The sequence below is a fragment of the Balaenoptera musculus genome, chromosome 19 (assembly GCF_009873245.2).
Source record: "Balaenoptera musculus isolate JJ_BM4_2016_0621 chromosome 19, mBalMus1.pri.v3, whole genome shotgun sequence".
NCBI classification, from domain to species: Eukaryota; Metazoa; Chordata; class Mammalia; order Artiodactyla; family Balaenopteridae; genus Balaenoptera; species Balaenoptera musculus.
In genome coordinates, this window is record NC_045803.1 from 2,648,416 (window position 1) to 2,672,629 (window position 24,214).

At 44.2% G+C, this 24,214-nt stretch overlaps 1 protein-coding gene across 1 annotated transcript in view; it reads right to left on the reverse strand.

Moving 5' to 3' along the window:
- Positions 1 to 3,534: 3,534 nt before the first annotated feature.
- Positions 3,535 to 24,214, reverse strand: part of NLRP5 (NLR family pyrin domain containing 5) — a 31,117-nt gene continuing 10,437 nt past the window's right edge. The window contains exons 5-11 of the mRNA XM_036834850.1: positions 21,649 to 21,813; positions 17,369 to 17,539; positions 14,685 to 14,855; positions 11,873 to 12,043; positions 9,168 to 9,335; positions 5,737 to 5,907; positions 3,535 to 3,667 (exon numbers count right to left, since the gene is read on the reverse strand). Coding sequence (XP_036690745.1) covers positions 3,535 to 3,667; positions 5,737 to 5,907; positions 9,168 to 9,335; positions 11,873 to 12,043; positions 14,685 to 14,855; positions 17,369 to 17,539; positions 21,649 to 21,813 — 1,150 coding nt within the window. The remainder of the gene's footprint in view (positions 3,668 to 5,736; positions 5,908 to 9,167; positions 9,336 to 11,872; positions 12,044 to 14,684; positions 14,856 to 17,368; positions 17,540 to 21,648; positions 21,814 to 24,214) is intronic.

Consider the following 24,214-nt stretch of genomic DNA (forward strand, 5'->3'; position numbering starts at 1 on the left):
TTCTTGGAAGACTTGGCCTGGATGTTGCACCTGTGTCCCCCTGCTCAGATCCCATCGGGGGAGCAGGGGACAGTCACGGGGTCACATGTCACTGCAGAGGAGGCTGGAAGTGTCCCTGGCCTGCCACTGCTTCCTAGCGACAAAACTATCCTAGAGGCGGGAGGTGGACTCTGGTGGATGAGTGGGTACCTGCCTGCCCCCAGGGCCCCACTGGAGGAGCCGGCCAGGGGGCTGGCGGGAAGACAAGGGTGGGCAGTTGCTTTCTGGTGCTTCTTGTGTTCTAGGCGCTGTGCTACTTGCCAGATGGACCTGGTCCTGCAGCACCATTGCAGCAGTCCTGGGACGTGAGGACTGCTAGCAGGTCAGTCCTCAGGGTGGGGCCCTCTGATGCCAATTCCAGTGTCCTGGGACCCTCAGCTGGAGTCCTGGGGACCACGTCCCCGGAATCTTCAGGGAGTATTTCCAGCCTGGCCAAACGCCACGGCTGGACTCAACGTTCCTTTTACCTCTGCAGAAAGAGAGAGGAGTTTACCAGCAGAAGGGGAGCTGAAGGAGGAAGGGGGGTTTCTTCTACCTTGAGCCCTGAATCTCTCCCTGGTGCTTTGCTGTCCTTGAGCAGATCCTGCCCCCACCCACCTCGGGGCCTCAGGTTCTCACCTGGTGAACCAGGGGCTCAAAACCAAGGTCACGGATGGCCACCTGGTGGGCAGAGACGTGACTCCCTAGGAGGATATATTAGAACATCTTAGGTGCGATCATAGGTCAGAGAAGCCTGTTCTCAAGTGGCCATCGCCTCAGTTGGAAGTTGGTTGAGGCAGTTCAGCTTATTTTGAGATCTCAGACCCCTCCAAAGGAGGGAGGGGTGATGCTGTTGTTTGTCCAGAGCGGGCTTGGGTAAACAAAGGCTGAGAAAACATTGCCCAATACCTGCAGTCCCTTCCCTCTCATCCAGCTCTGCCCTTGGGCGCTTCCGGAGGTGGGGGAGGGAGGGAGGGAGGAGTCGTGCCTGGTGGGTGGAAGGGATGTGCCCTGTCACTTGGGTAGAAGTAAGGGCTTGGATTGAGTCATTCTCTCCCTACCCCTGGGGCAAGAAAGATTCTGGGCCAATTTCCACGGTGCAGCATATAGGCTGTGTGACTCTGGGCAAGTGAACTAACCCCTCTGACCCTCGGCTTCCTCCTCTGTGCAGAGAAGATCTTGCCTGTCTCGACTGTCTCAAGGGATCCCTGGGAGTGTCTGTAAGTGCCTGGTCCTTGGTCACTGACAGCTAATTCCTGTCCCGGGAAGGAGCCTAATGCAGGGTTGAGGAGCCAGGGTTCAAATCCCTGTTCTGCCAGCAGGTGCCGCTTACCCTCTCCAGGCCTTGTATGCACTCACCTCCTGAAGGACATCTTGGTTGCTTCCAAGTTTTGGCAGCTATGAGTAACGCAGCTACACCTTTGGGTCTACGAAACAGCTGTCCTCCTACGAGGGAAACAAGAAGTGTCCACCCCCTCAGCATTACACGCCGATGTGGGCTTGCCAGGGAAGCAGTTCTGTCCCGCGGGGTGTGGCGGTGCTTCCGAGGGAGGTTTCTCTGTTTAACGGAGAGTGGCAGTTCTCGGGTGGCGGCGACTGTGCCCCAAAGGTAGCGTCTGGCAATGTCTGGAGCCATTTTTAGTTCTCAGGACTGGGGGTGGGTGGGTGCACCTGGCATCTAGTCGGTAAAAGCCAGGGATGCTGCTCGATGTCCTACCGTGCACAGGACAGCCCCCTTGCCCACCACAAAGGATTATCCTGCCCCAAAGTTCGACAGTGCTGAGGATGAAACACCTACCCTGGGGACGTGTGAGCCATCCTTTCCGGATGACGCTCTACCGCCACCTAGTGAGCTCCAGGGGAGGTTCAAGGGAATGGCAGGGAGGTGGGTTGGGCTCCTGCCCTCCTGGTGCTGCTGAATTCACTAAACCCACCAGTTGGGGAACTTCTACTCAGTGACCTCAGGTCAGGAATTCTGTGACTCGCAGCTTAGGGGATCAGAACTGACACGGCTTCACACCACACACAGACCCAACATTACCCACCTGCAAAGTGTGAAGAGTGGGTAGAAGGGAGTGCTACATCACATGACATGGGGAGAGGATCCAACTGGAGAAAATGACAACGGAAGAGCCCAGAGTCATCCAGGAGGCAGCATGTCCCCACCCTGGGTCCCCACCCCGTGGCCAGACGTACTAGGTCAGGGCGATGTCCCTGGATTTGCCAGCGGTCGCCTTCCAGGAGACGTTCCCTGTCCTCTTGCTCTGCCTTCCGGGGGCGCAAATATAAAAATAAAAACGCATGCAACTATGTATCATATTTTAGATCCCACATATAAGTGATACCACATGGTGTTTGTCTTTCTCTTTCTGATTTACTTCATTTAGTATGATAATCCATGTAGCTGCAAATGACATTATTTCATTCTTTCTTATGGCTGAGTAATATTCCAGTGTAGACGTGTACCACATCTTCTTTATCCATTCCTCTGTTGATGGACATTTAGGTTGCTCCCTGTCTTGGCTATTGTGAATAGTGCTGCTGTGAACATTGGGGTGCACATGTCTTTTCCAATTAGAGTTTTCTCTGGATTACTAATTGACTTTTTGTGACACCAGACAAATGTCAACATCCATCGGCCTCTGTTTCCTTATCTGTAAAATAGGAAAAATATTACCTACCTCTTGGGGTTGGTTTGAGGGAGAGACTGTGGTAGACCAGTTGTTCTTTACTACACTAAGCAATAAATTCAGCTTTGTGTTTATATCTCAGATGTTGAATGATAGTCACATCCTACTTTGAAATTCAGATATGTGCTTTAAAAAACCAGCAGATCTGTGTTATCAAAATTTGGGGGCACTTTTAAGGACCTAAGTCCTCCCCTCCTCTGCTCTGGAATCACACCCACATTGATCAAGAAGGCCACTGGAGGGACTTCCCTGGCGGTGCAGTATTTAAGAATCCGCCTGTCAACGCAGGGGACATGGGTTCTATCTGTGGTCCAGGAAGATCCCACATGCCGTGGAGCAACTAAGCCCGTGCACCACAACTACTGAGCCCACGTGCCGCAACTACTGAAGCCTGCACGCCTAGAGCCCGTGCTCCACCGCAAGAGAAGCCACCACAATGAGAAGCCTGCGCACCACAACAAAGAGTAGCCCCCGCTTGCCCCGGAACCCCACGTGCAGCAATGAAGACCCAACGCAGCCAAAAAAAAAAAAAAAAGGCCACTGGATGCTTTTTCCAAATGCTCAGTGTTTATTTGATTCTCTCTCCATGCCCTCTGGTAGGACAGACATTTCACAGATACTGAGGTCCTATGACATGAAGGTCACAAGCCTACCTCAGGCAAATGCAATGACCAAGTTAAAGTGGACACACAAGAATCACTACCTATGAGGGCTTTATGAGAATCAGAAATCATTATCCATCTTTGAGAAGGAACCCCTGGGCACAGCTGGACCCCAGAAGGTTCCTCCATCACAGCGAGTGTGGGTGGGGAGGGTTTTTACATCTTCAGTTTTTCCACCAGTACCGGTCATCTTCCGCAAAAGAATACCAACTGTCACCAATTACAATGTGCGGCTTGAGTCGCTGCAGCTCCTCCAGAAGCCGCCTTATTCGAGCAGGGTATTGCCATTTCCACAGCCTGGGGAGCAAAAAGGGGACTTACTACTCTGAGAATTTGCTTCTGACGCTTCTCCCTTCCTCAGAATTCCTGGACTCCCCACCAAGGGTCTGAAACCTCCTCTTGCACTTTTTAAAAAAAATTTTGGCCACACCACACGGCATGCGGGATATTAGTTCCCTGGCCAGATATCAAACCCCCATCCCCTGCACTGGAAGCGCGGAGTCTTAACCACTGGACCGCCAGGGAGGTCCCTCCTCTTGTACTCTTGAGGAGAAACAGTGTGTTGTTCCCCATAGAATGAAAGTCAGTCCCTCCTTGTAAAGGAACTCTTTACAAGGCAGACACTACACTGAGATTTTACAGGCACCTGTCCCTCATAGCAATCTGAAGAGGCAGACATGGTTATTCATCCATTCAAGAACTCCTTCCTGAGAACTGACTTTGTGCCAGATCCTGTTACAGGGTTTAGAGGCACAGTGATGAACAAGGCAAAATCCCCACCATCACGAAGCTTATATTCTAGGAGAGAGAAACAGGTATTCAAATAGACACATGGTATTGTCCCCATTTGACAGATAAGGAAACAGCCTCCTGAAAGGTCCATTAGTAAAATCTAGGTCTGCCTCTTCTCATCTTCACCTACTAAGTCCCCTAAGTCACAAGCTTATCTCATCAAAGGCTACATTGCCTCCTGAGTCACTGACACAAATATGCCCCTTTTCAACACAGCCTTCTGCCTTTTCAGCTCACTCGCTGAAGTGATCGCTGAAACCGTTCTCTTTGGCTGCATCAAGATCTCCAAATCCACTGAGCCATGCTTTCCAATCCACCCTCCCCCTCAGATTTCACACCACAACCATCGTGTTCTTTCTGGTGACGTCCATCAGTCAAAACTTGACCCCTGGATAAATCCACCTGCTGTACGCTGGACCATACAGGAGAAACCAGTTAGTCAACCGGGAAGTTTGCGACTGATATAAATACATCACAACCAGCCACAAGGGGCCTTCCGTGCTGCCGCAAGTTTTATGTTTCTCCAGTCAGGTCTTTACTTCCCTCAATCACAGCTGTACTTCTTCAGCTCCAGGGGCGCCCTGAACTTCTATTTTGTCTACGAACATGAGGTGCTAAGCAGCAAATACTTTTTCTATCGTCAAAATTAATTCCACACTCGGTCACTCTCTCTTACTCTTTCGTTTCCTTCTTAGCGTTTACCACCTGCAGTAATCCTGAACATTAAAAACATTTAATGGTGGGAAAATACACATAACCTTTACCATTTGAACCATTTTTCATTGTACAGGTCAGCGGCACTCAGTCCATCCACACTGTTGTGCAACCATCAGCACTGTCCGTCCTTATAACTCTTTTCATCTCCCCCAGCTGAAACTCTGTCCCCGTTAAACACTAACTCCCCGTCTCCCGCCCCCCAGGCCCCCACCATTCCACTTTCTGTCTCTGTGGATCTGATGACTCTAGGTACCTGACCTAAGTAGTATCATGTAGTATTTGTCTTTCTGTGACTGGCTTATTTCACCAAGCATAGTGTCCTTAAGTTTCTTCCACGTTGTAGCATGTGTCAATTTCCTTCCTTTTAAGGCTGAATAATATTTTATGGTATGGACAGACCACACGTCATTTATCCATTCACCCATCAGTAGATACCTGGGTTGCTTCCACCTCTTGGCTATTGTGAATGCTGCTGCTATGAACACAGGTGTGCAAATATCTCTTCAAAAACCTGCTTTCAATTTTGTTGGGTGTATACCCACAAGTGGGATGGCTGGATCCTATGGTAATTCTAGTTTTAGGTTTTTTTTTTGAGGACAAACATTTTATTTGTATGTCATCTCTCCACGCTCCCCAAACCCATCCCCAGAGGAAGCCCCGTGGTACCAGGCACCGTACCCGCCCTGTATCTGCAGCACCCAACACGGTGTCTGGAACACGGTGGGCACTTAGTGGTTGGATAAAGATCTGGTTGATGACACAAGGTCTCAACTTCTCAGATCAACTGCTTCTCCACCAACTAGTGTGCCTGTAGCAGAAGGAGGTTCGTATTTCAGAAGACATCGCCGGGGACTTACCCGATGGTTTGTAGATTAGATTTGGGGTGTGCAAAGGCCAAACACAGCTTTGTCATCCCTCTGGGACCGAAATTGTTCTGCATCAGGTTTAGGCTGGTCAGGTGTTGATTGCAGGAGAGGGCGGAGGAGAGGGCCTCACAGCCATTGGAGGTCAGTCCACATGTCTCCAACCTTTAGAGAGCACAGCACAGCCAAGGAATGACCCCAAGATCCGGATCCTTCCTTCAACCCATGTTTGACTTCCACCACAACTTTAAAATCACAGCGGGGGGCTTCCCTGGTAGCACAGTGGTTGAGAATCCGCCTGCCAATACAGGGGACACGGGTTCAAGCCCTGGTCTGGGAAGATCCCACATGCCGCGGAGCAGCTAAGCCCGTGCACCACAACTACTGAGCCTGTGCTCTAGAGCCCAAGAGCCACAACTACTGAAACCCACGTGCTACAACTACTGAGCCCCACATGCTACAAATACTGAGCCCGCGTGCCTAGAGCCCGTGCTCCGCAACAAAAGAAGCCACCGCAATGAGAAGCCTGCGCACCACAACGAAGAGTAGCCCTCGCTCACCACAACTAGAGAAAGCCCGCACGCAGCAACAAAGACCCAACGCAGCCAAAAATAAATAAATAAATACCACAACAGAATACTACTCAGCCATGAAAAAGAACAAAATCTTGCCTCTTGCAGCAATATGGGTGGACCTGGAGTGTATTATGCATAGTGAAGTAAGTCAGAGAAAGACAAACACTGTATGTTTTCACTTAAATGTGGAATCTAAAAAATAAAATGAATGAATGAAGAAAACAGAAATAGAGTCATAGACACGGAGAAAAAAAAAACCAGTGGTGGGGGGGGAGGGGCAATAGAGAAATAGGGGATTAAGAGGTACAAACAACTAGGTATAAAATAAATCAGCAGCAGGACTTCCCTGGTGGTCCCGTGGTTAAGAATCTGCCTTCCCAATTTTTTCAGATTCCACAAATATGCGTTAATATATGATATTTGGTTTTCTTTTTATGACTTACTTCAGTCTGTAGGACAGTCTCTAGGTCCATCCACATCTCTACAAATGACCCAATTTCATTTCTTTTTATGGCTGAGTAATAGTCCATTGTATATATGTGCCACGTCTTCTTTATCCATTCATCTGTCAATGGACAGTTAGGTTGCTTCCACGTCCTGGCTATTGTAAGTAGTGCTGCAATGAACATTGGGGTGCATGTGTCTTTTAATTACGGTTTTCTCTGGGTATATGCCCAGGAGTGGGATTGCTGGGTCATATGGTAGCTCTATTTTTAGTTTTTTAAGGAACCTCCATACTGTTCTCCATAGTGGCTGTATCAATTTATATTCGCTCCAGCAGTGCAAGAGGGTTCATTTTTCTCCACACCCTCGCCAGCATTTATTGTTTGTAGAAACAATGTACTTTAAAAAAAAAATTATTTATTTATTTATTTTTGGCTGCATTGTGTCTTCGTTGCTGCGTGCGGGCTTCCTCTAGTTGCGGTGAGCGGGGGCTGCTCTTTGTTGCCGTGTGCGTGCTTCTCATTGTGGTGGCTTCTCTTGTTGCAGAGCATGGGCTCTAGGTGCGTGGGCTCAGTAGTTGTGGCATGCAGGCTTAGGTGCTCACACGGCATGTGGGATCTCCCGGACCAGGGATCGAACCCATGTCTCCTGCGTTGGCAGGCAGATTCTTAACCCACTGCACCACCAGGGAAGTCCCAAAACAGTTGTACTTTCATTAAAAAATACTTTATTGCTAAAAAACGCTAATCTTCTGAGCCTCATCGAGTCATAGTAGTAAACGTAAAAGTTCACCAATCTGGAATTAACAGATACAAGCTACTGTATATAAAATAGGTAACCAACAAGGACCTACTGTATAGCACAGGGAATATGCTCAATATCCTGTAATAACCTATAAGGGAAAAGAATCTGAAAAATAATTATATATATATATAATGTATAACTGAATCACTTTGCTGTACACCTGAAACTAACACAACATTGTAAATGAACTATATTTCAGTTAAAAAAAGTAAAAAGTAAAAAAAAAGCTCATTGCTCACAGATCACCATCACAAATATAATAAAATGAAAAAAGTTTGAAACATTGGGAGAATCACCAAAATGTGACAGAGACACCAAAGTGAGAAAATGTTGGAAAAAATGGCACTGATAGACTTGCTTGATGCAGGGTTTGCCACAAACCTTCCATTGTGAAAACATAGTATCTGGGAAGAACAATAAAATGAGGTCTGCCTGTAAGCTACTTTCTGTCTTTATGGATTTGCCCATTCTGGATATTCATAGAAATGGAATCATACAACATGTGACCTTTGTATTTGGCTTATTTCACTTTAACCTAATGTCTTCAAGGTTCATCCACATTGTAGCATGTGTCAGTGCTTCAGTCCTTTTTTTTTTTAATTTAATTTTTAATTTTACATTGTATTGTTGATTTATTGATACAATGTTGTGTTAGTTTCAGGTGTACAGCAGTGATTCAATTGTATATATATATAATATATATATAAAATATATATATATATATCCATTCTTTTTCAGATTCTTTTCCCATATAGGTTATTACAGAATATTGAGTAGCATTCCCTGTGCTGTACAGTAGGTCCTTGTTAGTTATTATATATATATATATATGTTAGTGTGTACATGTTAATCCCAAACTCGTAATTTATCCCTGCCCACCATGCTTCCCCTTTGGTAACGATGTTTGTTTTCTATGTGAGTCTGTTTCTTTTTCATAAGTTCATTTGTATCCTTTTTTTTTAGATTCCACATATAAGCCATATCATATGGTACTTGTCTGTCTCTGTCTGACTTCCTTCACTTAGTATGACCATCTCTAGGTCCATCCATGTTGCAGCAAATGGCACTGTGTCATTCTTTTTTTACGGCTGAGTAATATTCCATTGTATGTACTGGCACACTGTTTTAAACAAGCCTCTGGGGTGATTCTGATGCTTAGTAGGGTTTGAGAACCAGCCATGTCATCATTTGCTCTTTGGTCCACCTTTCTCGCTAGACCATAAATGCAGCCACTCCAAGGTCTTTACACGTCCATACCTCCACCATTTGGCGCTGTGCTCAGCACACATGGGGTTTCCAGTAAACATGTATCTATTTAGTTCTCACTACCTCCAGACCCTGTTCTCAAGCGTTGGCTATTTAATTCATCCATATAAAGGAGCTCAGTTGGAATTTGTGCCTGTCTGTTACTCTGCCATGGTTGTATTTTGTCTAATTTGATGGAATTGTGAAAATCAGAACATGGTCTTTGTTCAAGCGACTTAACAATATTTCTGCAGTTCCCTCACCAATCATACACCAGGGGGAACTAAAACTCCCCCTGGGAGTGGGTCCCCTTCACTCTGTGCCCAGCCCTCAAAGAGGTGATCCCAGGAAACATACCCAAGTCTCCTCAGAGAATTCTTCTGCTTCAGTCCCTCACACAGCGCTGCAATCCCGTGGTCACCCAGGGCATTGGCGGCTAGATCCAGGCTCTTCAGGTGTTGACTTCTTGTGATGACATAAGACAGATTCTTGCAGCAAGCGGCAGTGAGATGGCAATTTACCAATCTGCAAGAGGAGGGAAGTGGGGGTGGGTGGGGGAGAGAGAGCATGAGAGAGAGAGATGAAGAGAGAGAGAGATGGAGAGCGAGAGATGAAGACAGAGAGATGAAGAGATATAGAGAGATGGAGAGAGAGAGGGAGAGAGATGGAGAGAGAGAGAGGTTGAGATGAAGAGAGAGAGAGATGGAGATTGTTGAGCGAGATTTAGAGAGAGAGACAATATCTGTACCTTTTGAGGAGAGCGCCACCGTGGGATAAGGTTCAGAAACAGTAGAGATTCCCCTTGTTCCTTCCTAACTGGCGATCTTTCTGTCCACCCCTGTGAACAGCTTAGGACAGTTTATCATCTCAAGAGACAGATAATAGCAGAGGGTGGGGAAAGTGTTTGAAGAGACTGGAGGCGTCTTCAGACAAAGAAATGAGCGTATCAGAGCATTCTTTTCACCTGAAGATGGGATAAACATTCTCCCTGGTGGAGGGCAGGGAGAGAGACGGAAAAAAACACGAGTAGAAATTGGTAGAGCCTCTGACAAAGGGACAGAGCCCTGAGAGGGACAGAAAAGATGATAGAAGTCACTGAAACACTAGGTAGGGTTTGGGATCCAAAAGGAGAAGGGGTCTGGGTGTCCTGTTCCCAGGAGGAGTGGGAGAGGGTGGAAATGGCCCCTTCAGTAATGACTAGATGAGTCATTTGAGTAGACCCGACAGAAACAGCTCCGGAGTCTCACATCATCAACTTAGTGTGCTAAGCACAGAATGATCCCACTGGGCCCATCTCCATGAGGCATTCACAGCAAGAACGAGAAAGGAGGGCTTCCCTGGTGGCGCAGTGGTTAAGAATCCGCCTGCCAATGCAGGGGACACGGGTTTGATCCCTGGTCTGGGAGGATCCCACATGCCGTGGAGCAACTAAGCCCATGTGCCACAACTACTGAGCCTGTGCTCTAGAGCCCATGAGCCACCACTACTGAAGCCCACGCACCACAACTACTGAAACCCATGTACCTAGAGCCCGTGCTCCGCAACAGGAGAAGCCACCGCAATGAGAAGCCTGCACAACGCAAAGAAGAGTAGCCCCCACTCGCCACAACTAGAGAAAGCCCGCACGCAGCAACAAAGACCCAACGCAGCCAAAAATAAAGAAAAAAAAGAAAAAAAGAAAAAAGAACGAGGAAGGACTCACTTGTGAAGACCAGGTGGGAATGATCAAGTCTTAGAGGCCAGTATGGACCAATGGTGATGGGGAGGACCAGAAAATCTCCCAGCACTTAAGTGCAACCCCAAAGAAATGGCATCTCCAATGGACTAAGCTGAATTTTCTATACCATGCAGCATTAGGGCTCAAAACGCCAATTCCATGAAAACAAATAGAAGAATTAATACTTGGGGGCTACTCAGAGGTTTGTGGGCTACGATCTCTATCCAATTCCTTTCGTTTGTTTATTTTTGGGGAGGGAGAGCTCTCAAAGTGGTCCCACTTTTTGGTCCATTAACTCTACCTTTGTAATTGATCATTAAGAAAAGGCTACCAAGCACACAAAGTTTGATAAGGTACACATGACTAAAACACTGGACATAAGCCCAGTGTCCAGCTTTGGGGGATTTTATTTATTAAAATTTTATTTTTTATTTTTTTATTTTTTGGCCACACCACTTGGCATGTGGGATCTAGTTCCCTGACAGGGATTGAACCCATACCCCCTGCAGTGGGAAGCACAAAGTCCTAACCACTGGACCGCCAGGGAAGTCCCAGCTTTTGGGGGTGTTTAAAGTTATTATGCACCATTAAATGGAATACCATATCGTGCTTCATTTACTATTATGATTTGCTTATCTCAAGGACAGAATGTGAGACCCAAGCCAAGGTTTAGGTTCCTTGGGAGTTTAAGTAGTCCCCCTGGTGTATGATTGGTGGGGGAACTGCAGAAATATTGAGAGCCACATGCCTGCCACATGGTAAGAATACCTGAAGTGGTGACTGCTAAGATCCTTTCTTTGTGACACATTCAATGTTGCTTATGCATCCGGGAGACATTAACTGAAATATTAAGAGTGATTATTGCTTGGTTTCAAGCTTAGAGATTTATTTCTGCTCATTGAGGTCTTTTAATTTTTTCTAGTTGGTTTAGTGATGGAATACTCCTAGTATATAAAAATGTTCCGATAGGGGTGAAGAAATTTGAGCCCCAGAGAGAAAAGGGATTGAGAGATAGACAGCCATCCCCTCCCCCTCCACCCCACATACAGAATGAATAGCTGAAGATTAACTTGGTGCAAGATGTTCTGAAAAGTAAAGAGGTTTTAGAGATCAAGCGTGTCCTAGAACCCCCATAGATCCTTCCACGGGCCTCCCGTTCAGAATACTTTCTCTTTCCTTCCCATACTCACTGCAGTGTCAACACATCAACTTACCCAGAGTGTCCACCGGAAAGAAGGAGCCTCAGTTGACCCTAGAACTAATTTGTGGTACCATCGCTCTTGACATTCTAGAACCTCAGGCCCCCAGATGGTAGAGTGGATCCCCAACAACCAGGGAAACTTACTCAAGGTCCTGGAGGGGACAAGACGACTCCATCATGACCTCACACAGAAGGTTCATCCCGTCATCTGCCAAGGGGTTCATGCTAAGGCTCAGATGCGTCAGACGTCTGTTGCCCATGAGTGCAAATGCAAGAAAGCCACAGCCAGCCACATCCAGGTTGCATGCGTTTAGTCTGCAGGGCACACACAGGGAAAGAGGGCAGTCATGCGTGTTCCTCAGTGCGACCTCACGTGAGCAACTTCCCTCGGCCTCAGTTTTCTCCTCCTGTGGGTGTCAGGGACGGGGTGACCGTGGAACACCTGGCACAGTGCACGTGCTGGGTGCTTGTCAAGATCCATCTCTTTCTAATTTTCCTCCATACTCAGTGCATTCGCTTCCTATGGCTGCTGTAACAAAGGGCCACGAACTTAGTGTTTTAAAAACACACCTATGTTATCTTATGGTTTTGGAGGTCAGAGGCTCACTGGGCTGGAAATCAAGGTGTTAGCAGGCCTGTGTTCCTTCTGGGGAGAATCTGTTCCCTTGCCTTTTGCAGCTTTTAGAAGCTGCCCACATGCCTTAGATCTTGGTCTCCAGCCAGCAACTGTATCACTCTGTTATCACCCCTCCACCTGTGATTCTCCTACCTCCTTCTTTCCCTCTGAAGGACATGTGTGATTACATGGGGGCCACCCAGATACCCTAGGAGAATCTCCCCATCTCAAGATTCTTTTTAAAAATTTTTTCTTTTGCTATTTTATTCTATTCTATTTTATTTTTACTTTGGCTGCACCGCACGTCTTGCGGGATCTTAGCTCCCTGACCGGGGATCGAACCTGTGCCCCCTGCAGTGGAAGTGCGGAGTCCTAACCACTGGACCGCCAGGGGAGTCCCTCAGGATTCTTAACTTAATCACACTGCAATGTTACCTTACCATGTAAGGTAACATATTCATAGGTTCCAGGGATTAGGACATGGACATCTTGGCGGGGGGGTGGTCCTCGCTAGTCTATCTACACTACTATCTCCCCATACTTACTCACTGGGGAACCTTAGAACTCGTCATAAGGTAGACATATGAATCAAAGTTATATTCTTCAACAGAATTTCTGGCTACAGGTATACCATTAATGCACGAATATTTTCCCCTCATGTGATGTTGTTGGTGGACTAATCGGTCAAAGAGATGAAATGGCAGAGCTGGTTGTCAGCACTGAGCAGAACAGTCTCACATTCTTACTGTCAAACCAAAGATTTCGGATAGAAGAGTCTGGCAACACGAGGGGGCAGTATTCAAAATAGTGACAGGGACACCTACACCTACTGTAAAATAGCTAGAGTACACAGCACCCCCACATGTGTGCGTGTGTCACACACACTTTGTGGCTATTGATCCTGCATCACCAGTACCCTCGTCTGAAAATCTCATCTCTCTTTTTTTTTGGCCACGCGTCACGTGGGATCTTAGTTCCTTGACCGGGGATCAAACCAATGCACCCTGCATTGGAAGTACAGAGTCTTAACCACTGGACCGCCAGGGGAAGTACTGAAAAATCTCAGCTCTTATCCAACACTCCCCTGCCAGAATCTAACCTATGTAAACATAGGGACCACATCTGCCTCTCATCTCTGTCCCTAGCAACCAAGAATGTTTGCCCAACGTAGGTGCTTAATAAATGGTCAAGCCTCATTATTCATGGACTCTGCATTCCTGAATCCGCCTCCTTGCTAACATTGGTGTCCCCAAAAACCGATATTTGCAAATCAATAATGTGCAGAGCAGAGAAAAATTTGAGTTGTCGGTTGCACATGCTCCTAGCTGAGGTTGGAATTTTTCAGCTGTCACACCATAAACAGGCATTCCTTTTCATGGTCCAGTTAATGCCACGATATTTTGCATTTTTTTGTTTTTTTGTTGTTGGTGGTGGTGACTTCATTGTTTAAAATGGCCCCCAAGGATAGTGCTAAGGTGCTGTCTAGTGTCCTAAGGGTAAGAAGGCTGGGATGTACTTTATGGAGAAAACATATGTGTTACATAAGCTTCCTTCAGGGATGAGATCTAGTGCTGTTGGCGGTGAGTTCAATGTTAATGAATCAATAATATGCATTAAATAAAGTGTCTTTAAAAAGAAATACACAAAACAAGGTTATGTACTGATTGGTTGAAGAAAATGTGACACAAGTGAACTTATCTACGAAACAGAGACAGACATACATACATAGAGAACAGACTTGTGTTTGCCAAGGGGGAGGGAGGCTGCGGGAGGGATGGATTGGGAGTTTGGGATTCGCAGATGTAAGCTATTATATATAGGATGGATAAACAACAAGGTCCTACTGTATAGCACAGGGAACTATATTCAATATCCTGTGATAAACCATAATGAAAAAGAATACATGTATAACTGAATCACTTTGCTATACAGCAGAAATTAACACAACAATATAAATCAACTATACTTGAATAAAATAAATTTAAAAAAAAGTGACCAGAGGCTCCCAGGAACCTAACCCTGTATTTCCCCCAGGAGCAATGGTTCAGTATTCGCTAATTCAGCATTTGCTAATTCAGTATTCAAGGCAACTCTACAGAACACAACTGCCACAAGTAATGAGAATTGGCTGTATTTGGATAAATGAGGACTTCCCACTGTAAGAAAACACAGAGGCGGAGGTGGAATTTTCCACGGAAGGATAAAATATAGGAGCTATCAGGAGGGGCAGGATGTGGCACTTATCAGGCCCCTTCGTCCTGACAATTTCCACGTTCCCCACTGCTTTCTGCTCTTTGTAATAAAGCTACGAATCCTCGCAGGGCAGCGAGTTGGACTCACATCAGCCTCTGTAGACCACAGCTGGGAAGTTTCACGGCTCGACACAGCAGATTCATGCCTTCACTCCCCAGGCTGTTTCCTGACAGGTACAGGTGTGTCAAGCTCTGGTTCTTGGTGAGAGCCGAGGCCAGAGTCCTGGCAGTCAGGGCTGTGAGGCCGCAGTTCCCCAGTCTGCAAGGAGAGAGTCCCAGAAAGGAAATGATATCTATTCTTAAATTTCCATCTCTCCCTCCCTTGCAAGGAAGGGAGAGAAGGTCACCCCATAGCTGACACGATCCTGCAGATATCTGGTGATGTCACATCATGTCTGTGTTTAACTTGCAAACTCAACTCCAGTGCTTCAGTCCCCAAATTCCACTCTGAAAGAATGAAATAATGCCATTTGCAGCAACAAGGATGGACCTAGAGATGGTCATACTGAGTGAAGTAAAACAGAGAGACAAATATCATATGATATTGCTTATATGTGGAACCTTAAAAGAAAAGATACAAATGAACTTACAAAACAGAAATATAACTCACAGACATAGAAAACAAACTTATGGTTACCAAAGGGGAAAGGTGGTGGGGAGGGATAAATTAGGAGTTTGGGATTAACAGATACGGACTACTATATATAAAAGAGATAACCAATAAGGACCTACTGTATAGCACAGGGAACTCTACTCAATGTCTTGTAATAATCTACAAGGGAAAAGAATCTGAAAAAGAATATATATATGTATATACATACATATATGTACCTACATATATATATATATACATATACATTTTTTATCTGAATCACTTTGCTGTACACCCAAAACTAACACAACATTGTAAAGCAACTATACTTCAAATCAAAACAAAACAACAAAACAAAACAAAAATACTACTCTAAATATCATGGGTGATTAAATCTTCCATCAACCACCATGGGCAGCACCTGGGCAATGCAAATCTGCTCTCTATCTGGCTGTTTTACTGTGGTGTGAGGTTTTGCAGAGATGGGTGACTTCCCTATTTCGAAGGACTTAACATTTAATACATCATGACCCATAGATATAAACTAGATAGTCCACCTCTTTAGCAAAGCTTAAGAAGCAACAGTACTTGAAAATGAGAGTTTAATAGTACTTCTCTCATGGGATTGTGACAAAATTAGATGAATTGACACATCTGACGTGCTTAGAGCAGTGCAATGCACATAGCAAGCCCTTCCGCTGTATTATTGGCGGTGGTTCCTTTCGATGAAGGAAGAAATGCTTGCTGGGTTGGACTTGAAAGGGATCAGGAACAGGCCACCTCAAAAATATGCTACTTTGACTTAAACAGTATTTTGAGCTGGAGGCAATTAAGAAAAATCAGACACAGGAGGAGCTCTCTGCCCTCCACCTATCTGCCTGAAAGCAGGACACACATTTCCCCCACTTCCTGTACCAGGGAAAGAACAACCTTTATCACAGAGATGGAGGTGGCACTGAGGTGAGTCTTCCTATAACCCTTATTTTCTATTAGTTTCCCCCATTTACTTCCTAGTCACCTTCCCATAATTTATCAGCCCATAGAAGCCCTAAACCCCTTTCCTTTGTCTAGTCACTTCTCCACAATTTTGTTAAAATGGTATATAAGCTCCTGAGTTTAACTGCTTCTTCGGGTTTTTCACTTCCTTTCTGTGAAGGCCCCATGCACATTAAAAAAAATTAACGTCAATAAAATTTGTATGCCTTTTCTCCCACAAATCTGTCCATTGTCTGTTTAATTTGCAGGCCCCAGATACTGATTATAAGAGTGTAGAATAAAGTTTTTCTCCCCCACCCCCCCAACAGGTTGATGGCTAGAAGCTATGTTGGCTTCCACTGTGATTTTTTTTTTCCCCCTTCTGGGCTTGAAAGGGTAATTTGTGCCACTTGGTTTTCAACTTTTGCTCTGATTCAGAACCAAACTCCTACTGAAGGAGAATGCTCCTGCCATGGCATGCTTTGGGAGTGGTGGGGAGAAACAACCTTGTCCAAATTGTGGGATGTCAAGGAGGAAATTCCCAGGTAACAGATCAGTTCCCTAGGTATCAAATGGGAGCTCAGATTTTAGTTGTGCCTTTTATTCCCTGTATGACCTGAGACAAGAGACTTCCCTTCTTCTGGATTCTGCTTTCCTTATCAGCAAGTGGGAGGAAAAAATTCCCAGCTGGTAGGTTGCTTGTGAAAATGATGTTAATGGGAGAGAACACTTAGCACAGAGCCTGGTGCTTAAGGATGCCATAGATGGCAGCTTAACCACAATCCTACGTCTCTTTGGGATTTTGGCATTGGAGAAAGTTTCAAGTATATAGTACAGTATTGTTAACTATAATCTGAATGCTGTATGTTAGATTCCCAGAACTTATTCCTCTTGTAACTGGAAGTTTATACCCTTTGACACATATGTCCCCATTTCCCCAACTCCCAGCCTCTGGCAACCTCCATTCTACTCTGTTTCTTCAAGTTCAGCTTCTGCTTTGGTCTTTTATATCAGTTTGGAGTCAGTGGCAAAGACATAGATGTTAGTTTTTGGGTCTTTCTCAGACCTCCACGTTGGGCTCTCCCATGAGGTCCCATCTCCCATTCTAACCCTCGGCTTACGCATCAGCCAATTCCCCACCCTTTTCCCCCATGACTTGGATGATCTCAAGAGAAGATAACTCTGGTGAACAGAGTTCAACTCACATAAGCTTCTGCAGGGTGCATTGTGTGACCTTCAAGGCATCACAGAGACTCTTTATGCTCTGGTGAGTCACCTTATTTCCTGCCAGGCTCAGGGATTTCAGGCTGATGGACGAAACAAGCATTTGGGAGATCACCTGACAACAGGTGTGGGTTAGTTCACAGTGATCCAACCTGCAGAGACAGGCAACGGGAGACACATCTCCACCTCTTCCCAGAAGCAAGCCATTTCCCCTCCTTCCCCGCCCGGCAGCCACTCTGTCCCTTTGGCTGGTTCCTGGATGCTGTTTGCTCTGACCTGAGGGTCTGAGCATTTGCTGTTTCTGTTTGCAACACCCCTCCTCATCCCAGCCCCAGGTCTTTTTGGGGTTCAATTTTCCATTCACTCTCCAGAGTGTCACTTCTTCTGAGTAAGTGGGTCTCACTACCTTCCTTAACTATGCCTGCCCTGTGCTACCCAACCCCATCCTCTTGCTTCAGTATTATTTTATTCATAGCAATTATCAAAAGCTGACATCTCATATATTTATCTGACATATAACACTGTGTAAGTATCAGGTGTAACTTGATATATTTATACATTGCAATATGTATACATTGATTTGATACATTTATATATTGCAATATGATTGCCAATGTAGCAGTAGCTACAACCTGTATCACATCACGCGTTATCATTTTTTGTTTGTTTGTTTTTGGTGGGAATAATTCAGATCTAGTCTCCTAGCAATTTTGATGTTTATAATACGATACTGGGGCGTCTATAATCATTACACTGTGCATTAGATCTCCAGGACCTATTTATCTATTAGTTGCAAGTTGGTACCCTTAAATAGGATATCCTCTAGGCCTGATGTGTCACGTAATCTGCCGTTTTGCAGGTAGCTTTACCATCTGAAACATGGAGATGACCGCTACCAACCACAGCAGTGCTTGTGAGGATTAGAAGGGTAAATACCGCAGCGAGGCGTTGCTCTAATTGTGCAAACCTGTTCTTGCTTTTACCTGGATGCAGAGCTGGACTACATTTCACAGCCTGCCTTGCAGTGAGTATGATCACACAACTGAGTTCCTGCTAAGAGAATATGAGGGGGAGTGATGTGAACCACTTCTGGGTCAGGTCCATAACACCTCCAGGTTTCCCCAAGCTCCCTCTGCTTCTATAAGCAGACTGCCTGTGCCCAGCAGGGTCTTGGAAGCTGTGCGTTAACAGTAGGACCTGGGCTTCCCTGGTGGCGCAGTGGTTGGGAATCCGCCTGCCGATGCAGGGGACACGGGTTTGAGCCCTGGTCCACGAAGATCCCACATGCTGCAGAGCAACTAAGCCCGTGAGCCACAACTACTGAGCCTGTGCTCTAGAGCCTGCGAGCCACAACTACTGAAGCCCGTGCACCACAACTACTGAGCCTGTGCTCTAGAGCCTGCGAGCCACAACTACTGAAGCCCGTGCACCACAACTACTGAGCCTGCGCTCTAGAGCCTGCGAGCCACAACTACTGAAGCCCGTGCACCACAACTACTGAGCCTGCGCTCTAGAGCCTGCAAGCCACAACTACTGAAGCCCATGCGCCTAGAGCCTGCGCTCCACAACAGGAGAAGCCACCGCAACAAGAAGCCCATGCACCGCAACTAGAGAAAAGCCCTCATGCAGCAATGAAGATCCAACGCCGCCAAAAGTAAAAAAATAAATAAAATAAATAAATTTATGAAAAAAGAAAACAAACAAATGCTGGAGAGGGTGTGGAGAAAAGGGAACCCTCCTAAAACAAAAACAAAAACAAAAACCAGTAGGACCTGTTAGCCTGGACTGTTTATATAGACATCTCAACCCCCTTTGGACTGTTTATATAGGCCATAAATGCCCTTCTATTATTCCTGAGCCATTATACATTTTTGCGTCTATTTGTCACAGAACCTAACGAATACACTAGCACATAGAAAACAATCTCAATTATTTGCTCTGTTGGGTTTTAGATGGACCTTTTAGAGTTCTCCAAACATACATGCTTTTGGTGTGTGTGTGTATGTATAGCTTCTCGGTTCACTTATTTTTATCTCCCCGTGCTAGCCTATGAGAACAGGAACCTTGTCCCATTCATCAGGACATTGCCAGAACCCATGAGATAGTGTTATAAACATAACAGGAGCTCTGTATTTGTTCAATGCAAGAAAATGAATCTCCCATTGAGCTTGCAATCAAAATCCTTCACAATGTGGTCCGATCTGTCTTTCAAAGACAGATCTGTCCCTCCCATTTAGAGATTAGCCAATCACCCCATCCCTTCTCTCCACTCAATACATCTTTGGGGGCATAGTTTGGACCAGGTGCTGGGAATAAAGCAGTTCTAGGTTCTGGGAATAAGCAGTGAAGGAAACAGAACACTCCTGTCCTCATGAGTTACCAGAAGGTAAACTCATTAGGATTCCCAGAAATGGGCTGTCATTTCCCACCATACGATTTTACACTTTTCTCTTTCCTTGGCCCCAAATAGTCTCTCTCTCTCTCTTTTCTGACAATATGTGTCTTATTTATTCTTTGAATCCAAGCTCTAGTTACCCTATTAGTGAAGCATCAAGAGAGACAGAGACAGAGAGACAGAGACAGAAAGAGACACAGAGAGACACAGAGACAGAGACACAAAGACAGAGATGACAGAGAGAGATTCATCTCCTCATTCCCAGAGATGGTTGTAAAACCCACATGGCATTTAGCAGACACATCCGCATTTCCATCCTGTAAGGACTTCTACTCTCCGACTGACTTCCTTGGGTTACGTTTTTAAATGTGCAGTTTGCAAGTTAACATAAGGTGCAAAGCAAGCTACGCTTCCACACTTGCGGTGTGTCAGTCAACAAAGCTGAGCAGACCTCGTGCTCATCTGTCTCAAAATACACCAAAAGCACCAAGGAGTAGTGGTCTTTAGTTCCAGCTAATCTAATTGGCAAGACACATGCCCAGGAATTATAAAACTGTGGTAAGAACTCCAAACTGGAAATGACCAAAATGTCCCTGAATTGGTGAATGGCTACACTAACTGTGCACATCTGTATCACTGAACAGTTCTCAGTAATAAAAAGGAACACACTGTTGATATATGGAACAGCTTGGACGGATCTCAAGGGCATTTACAGATTGAAAGAAGCCCATCTCAGGCAATGACATACTGTATGGTTCCATTCATATAGCGCTGTTGAATGAAAAATTATAGAGATGGCAAACCTGAGTGTGTGTGTACACACACACACAAACACACACACAAGGGGATACTTCTCAGCCACAGAAAGGATGAAATCTTGCCATTTGTGACAACATAATACCCTCAGGATCAATTTGTGTTAAGTGAAATAAGACGGAGAAAGACAAATACCGTATGATTGCACTCATAATGTGGAATCTAAAAAACTGATAAAGAAAACCCCCAAATAAATGAACAAACCAAATCAAAACAAACATGTCGATACAGAGAACAGAGTAGTGGTTACAGGGTGGTGAGGGAGGTCTACTGCATAGTGACGGATAGAAAACAAATTTTTGGTGGTGAGCATACTGAAGTGTAGATGGAAGTAGAAATATAATGTTGGGGACTTCCCTGGTGGCACAGTGGTTAGTAATCTGCCTGCCAATGCAGGAGACGAGGGTTCAAGCCCTGGTCCGGGAAGATCCCACATGTTGTGGAGCAGCTAAACCCGTGAGCCACAACTACTGAGCCTGTGCTCTAGAGCCCAAGAGCCACAACTACTGAGCCCATGTGCCACAACTACTGAAGCCCGTGCTCTGCAACAAGAGAAGCCACCACAAGGAGAAGCCTGTGCACTGCAACAAAGAGTGGCCCCCGCTCGCCGCAACTAGAGAAAGCCTATGCGCAGCAGCGAGGACCCAACACAGCCAAAAATAAATAAATAAATTAATTAATTAATTAAAAAAGAAATATAATGTTATAATGTTATACAAGTTTCATATATACAAGTCAATGTTACCACAATAAAAAATGTTTTAACAGCCTAAATAAAATTGGTTTTTGCCAGAAAAAAAATTGAAAGTTATGTATATTTCACCACAAGAAAAAAGTAACACAAAATTTACCATCTTAGCTTTTCAGTGTACAATTCAGTGGCACTAATTATATACACACTGTTGCGCAGCTATCGCCACCAACCTTATCCAGACTCCTGATTCTCTATAATATTTTAGCAGCTTTCTGTGAATGATTATTTCAAAATAAAAAGTAAAAACAATAAAGCCCTGAAAAGCCCCAAAAGCAAAAACCATACCCAGGACTTACCTCAGAGACTCCAGCAAACAGTTTGGGTGCTTTACTGCTTCACATGCCATCATAACATCTCTATCCTTCAGGTGAGTGCTTTCCAAGTCCAGGTATTTAATATTTCGGTTGATAAGAGTTAGCCAGAGGTGACGGAGACCAAGGGTAATCTGGGCACCTGTAAATCTACAGAAGAGGAAAGAAAACACTAGTTAGACATTTGGGTGACATTTGGTTGTATCCTAATTTTTCCTTCTTGCTCTCTCTTCCATTTCAACTCTGATCTCTCATTATTTGCGTTTACAATTGCCCCTCAAATAACATGGATTTAAACTGCATGAGGCCACTTATACATGGATTTTTTTTTCAATAAATATATAAAAATATATATGTAGAACATTGTGTGCAAAACTTGTATTGAAGTGGATAGCCTATCATTACACAGGAATAAGGTGAGTGATATTCAGTATAAAATTAATAATGTGTTTGTTTTCTCACTGTTTCATAACTTTGCTTTCAAAGAATTGCATTACTATACAGTCTGCCTTTCTCTCTCATAATTGTAGAAACTGTATCAGCTGATCGTCACAGGTAAGTGGTTTTTAAAAAATGTAACAATGTTTCCAATATTGTATTATGAGTATGATTGTAATATGGATGCCATAAAAATTTTATAATGATTCATTCATTAGTGTACAGGCCAGGCTACCATAAAGCAATCTTATTGCTGCTTCTTCATTATCTATGCATGAATCATTACACCTGTAAATAAATATGAATTTCTTTCACATTATATTTTCATTTTTGATGTCCACTGTTACATGTATGTATATACACATATGTACGTTATACATATAACATCTAAAGTATTTTGTATCATATAATATTGATGGAGATACTGACAAATGATTCCCCTTATAGACAATGTCAATTTATGGTATCAATAAATACAGTACTGTAAAAATGTACTTTCTCTTCCTTATGATTTTCCTAATAACATTTTCTTTTCTCTAGCTTACTTTATTGTAAGACTACAGTATATAATACATATATAAATATGTATTAATTGACTATGTTATTGGTAAGGCTTCTGGTCAACAGTAGACTATTAGTGGTTAAGTTTTTGGGGAGTCAAAAGTTATGTTTGGATTTCTGACTGCATGGGGCCAGGGCTTGGCATTGTTCAAGGGTCAAAACAATTCCTGCATTGTTCAAAGGTCAAAAGTATTTTATTTTAAAGGAGCAAATACGAATAACTATGACGCATCAGGCACTGGGAAGAGCGTATTAAACAATGCTAATATTCTGTGCCCTATGGAGCTTAACCTATCAGGGAAGACGTTCAAAAGAGGCAAAGAGTTATGCATAAGAAAGCTAAAAATAGAGCTACCATATGATCCAGCAATCCCACTCCTGGGCATATATCCAGAAAAAACCATAATTCAAAAAGATACATGTACCCCGATGTTCACTGCAGCACTATTTACAGTAGCCAGGACATGGAAGCAACCTAAGTGTCCATCAACAGATGAATGGATAAAGAAGATGTGGTACATATATACAATGGAATACTACTCAGCCATAAAAAGAACAAACTAATGCTGTTTTCAGCAATATGGATGGACCTAGGGATTATCATACTAAGAGAAGTAAGTCAGACAGAGAAAGACAAGTATCATATGATATCACTATGTGGAATCTAAAAAAAATGGTACAAATGAACCTATCTACAAAACAAATAGAATCACAGATGTAGAAAACAAATTTATGATTACCAAGGGGGAAAGGGTGGGGAAGGGCTAAACTGGGAGATTGGGATTGACATATACACACTACTATATATAAAATAGATAACTAATGAGGACCTACTGTATAGCACAGAGAACTCTACTCAGTACTCTGTAATGACCTATATGGGAATAGAATCTAAAAAAGAATGGATGTATGTATATGTATAGCTAATTCACTTTGCTATGCAGCAGAAACTAACACAACATTGTAAATCAACTATACTCCAAAAAATTTATAAAAAAAGAATGAAATATGTTATAGTTCATTAAGAATAGAGCTACAGATATCTAGCCAAGTTCAAGTTGAAGAAAAAAGTCAAATGTCAGACTGTGCAATGTGATATCATTTGGATTAAAAACTTCATATGCCACTATATATTTATAATTGCATGGAACATTTTTGAGAATATGTGAAAGTAATTAGGCAAACAGGAAGCTGAAGAGGCATCAAGGGACTTACTGAAAATCCTTTGTACTTCCTGAATCTCTTTACCATTATCATGTATCAGGGTTGAATGACAAATACAGTGATGACATGGATTTTTTTGTTTGTTTTTTTAACATCTTTATTGGAGTATAATTGCTCTACAATGGTGTGTTAGTTTCTGCTGTGTAACAAAGTGAATCAGCTATGCATATACATATATCCCCATATCTCCTCTCTCTTGCATCTCCCACCCACCCTCCCTATCCCACCCCTCTAGGTGGTCACAAAGCACCCGAGCTGACCTCCCTGTGCTATGCGGCTGCTTCCCACTAGCTATCTATTTTACATTTGGTAGTGTATATATGGATGA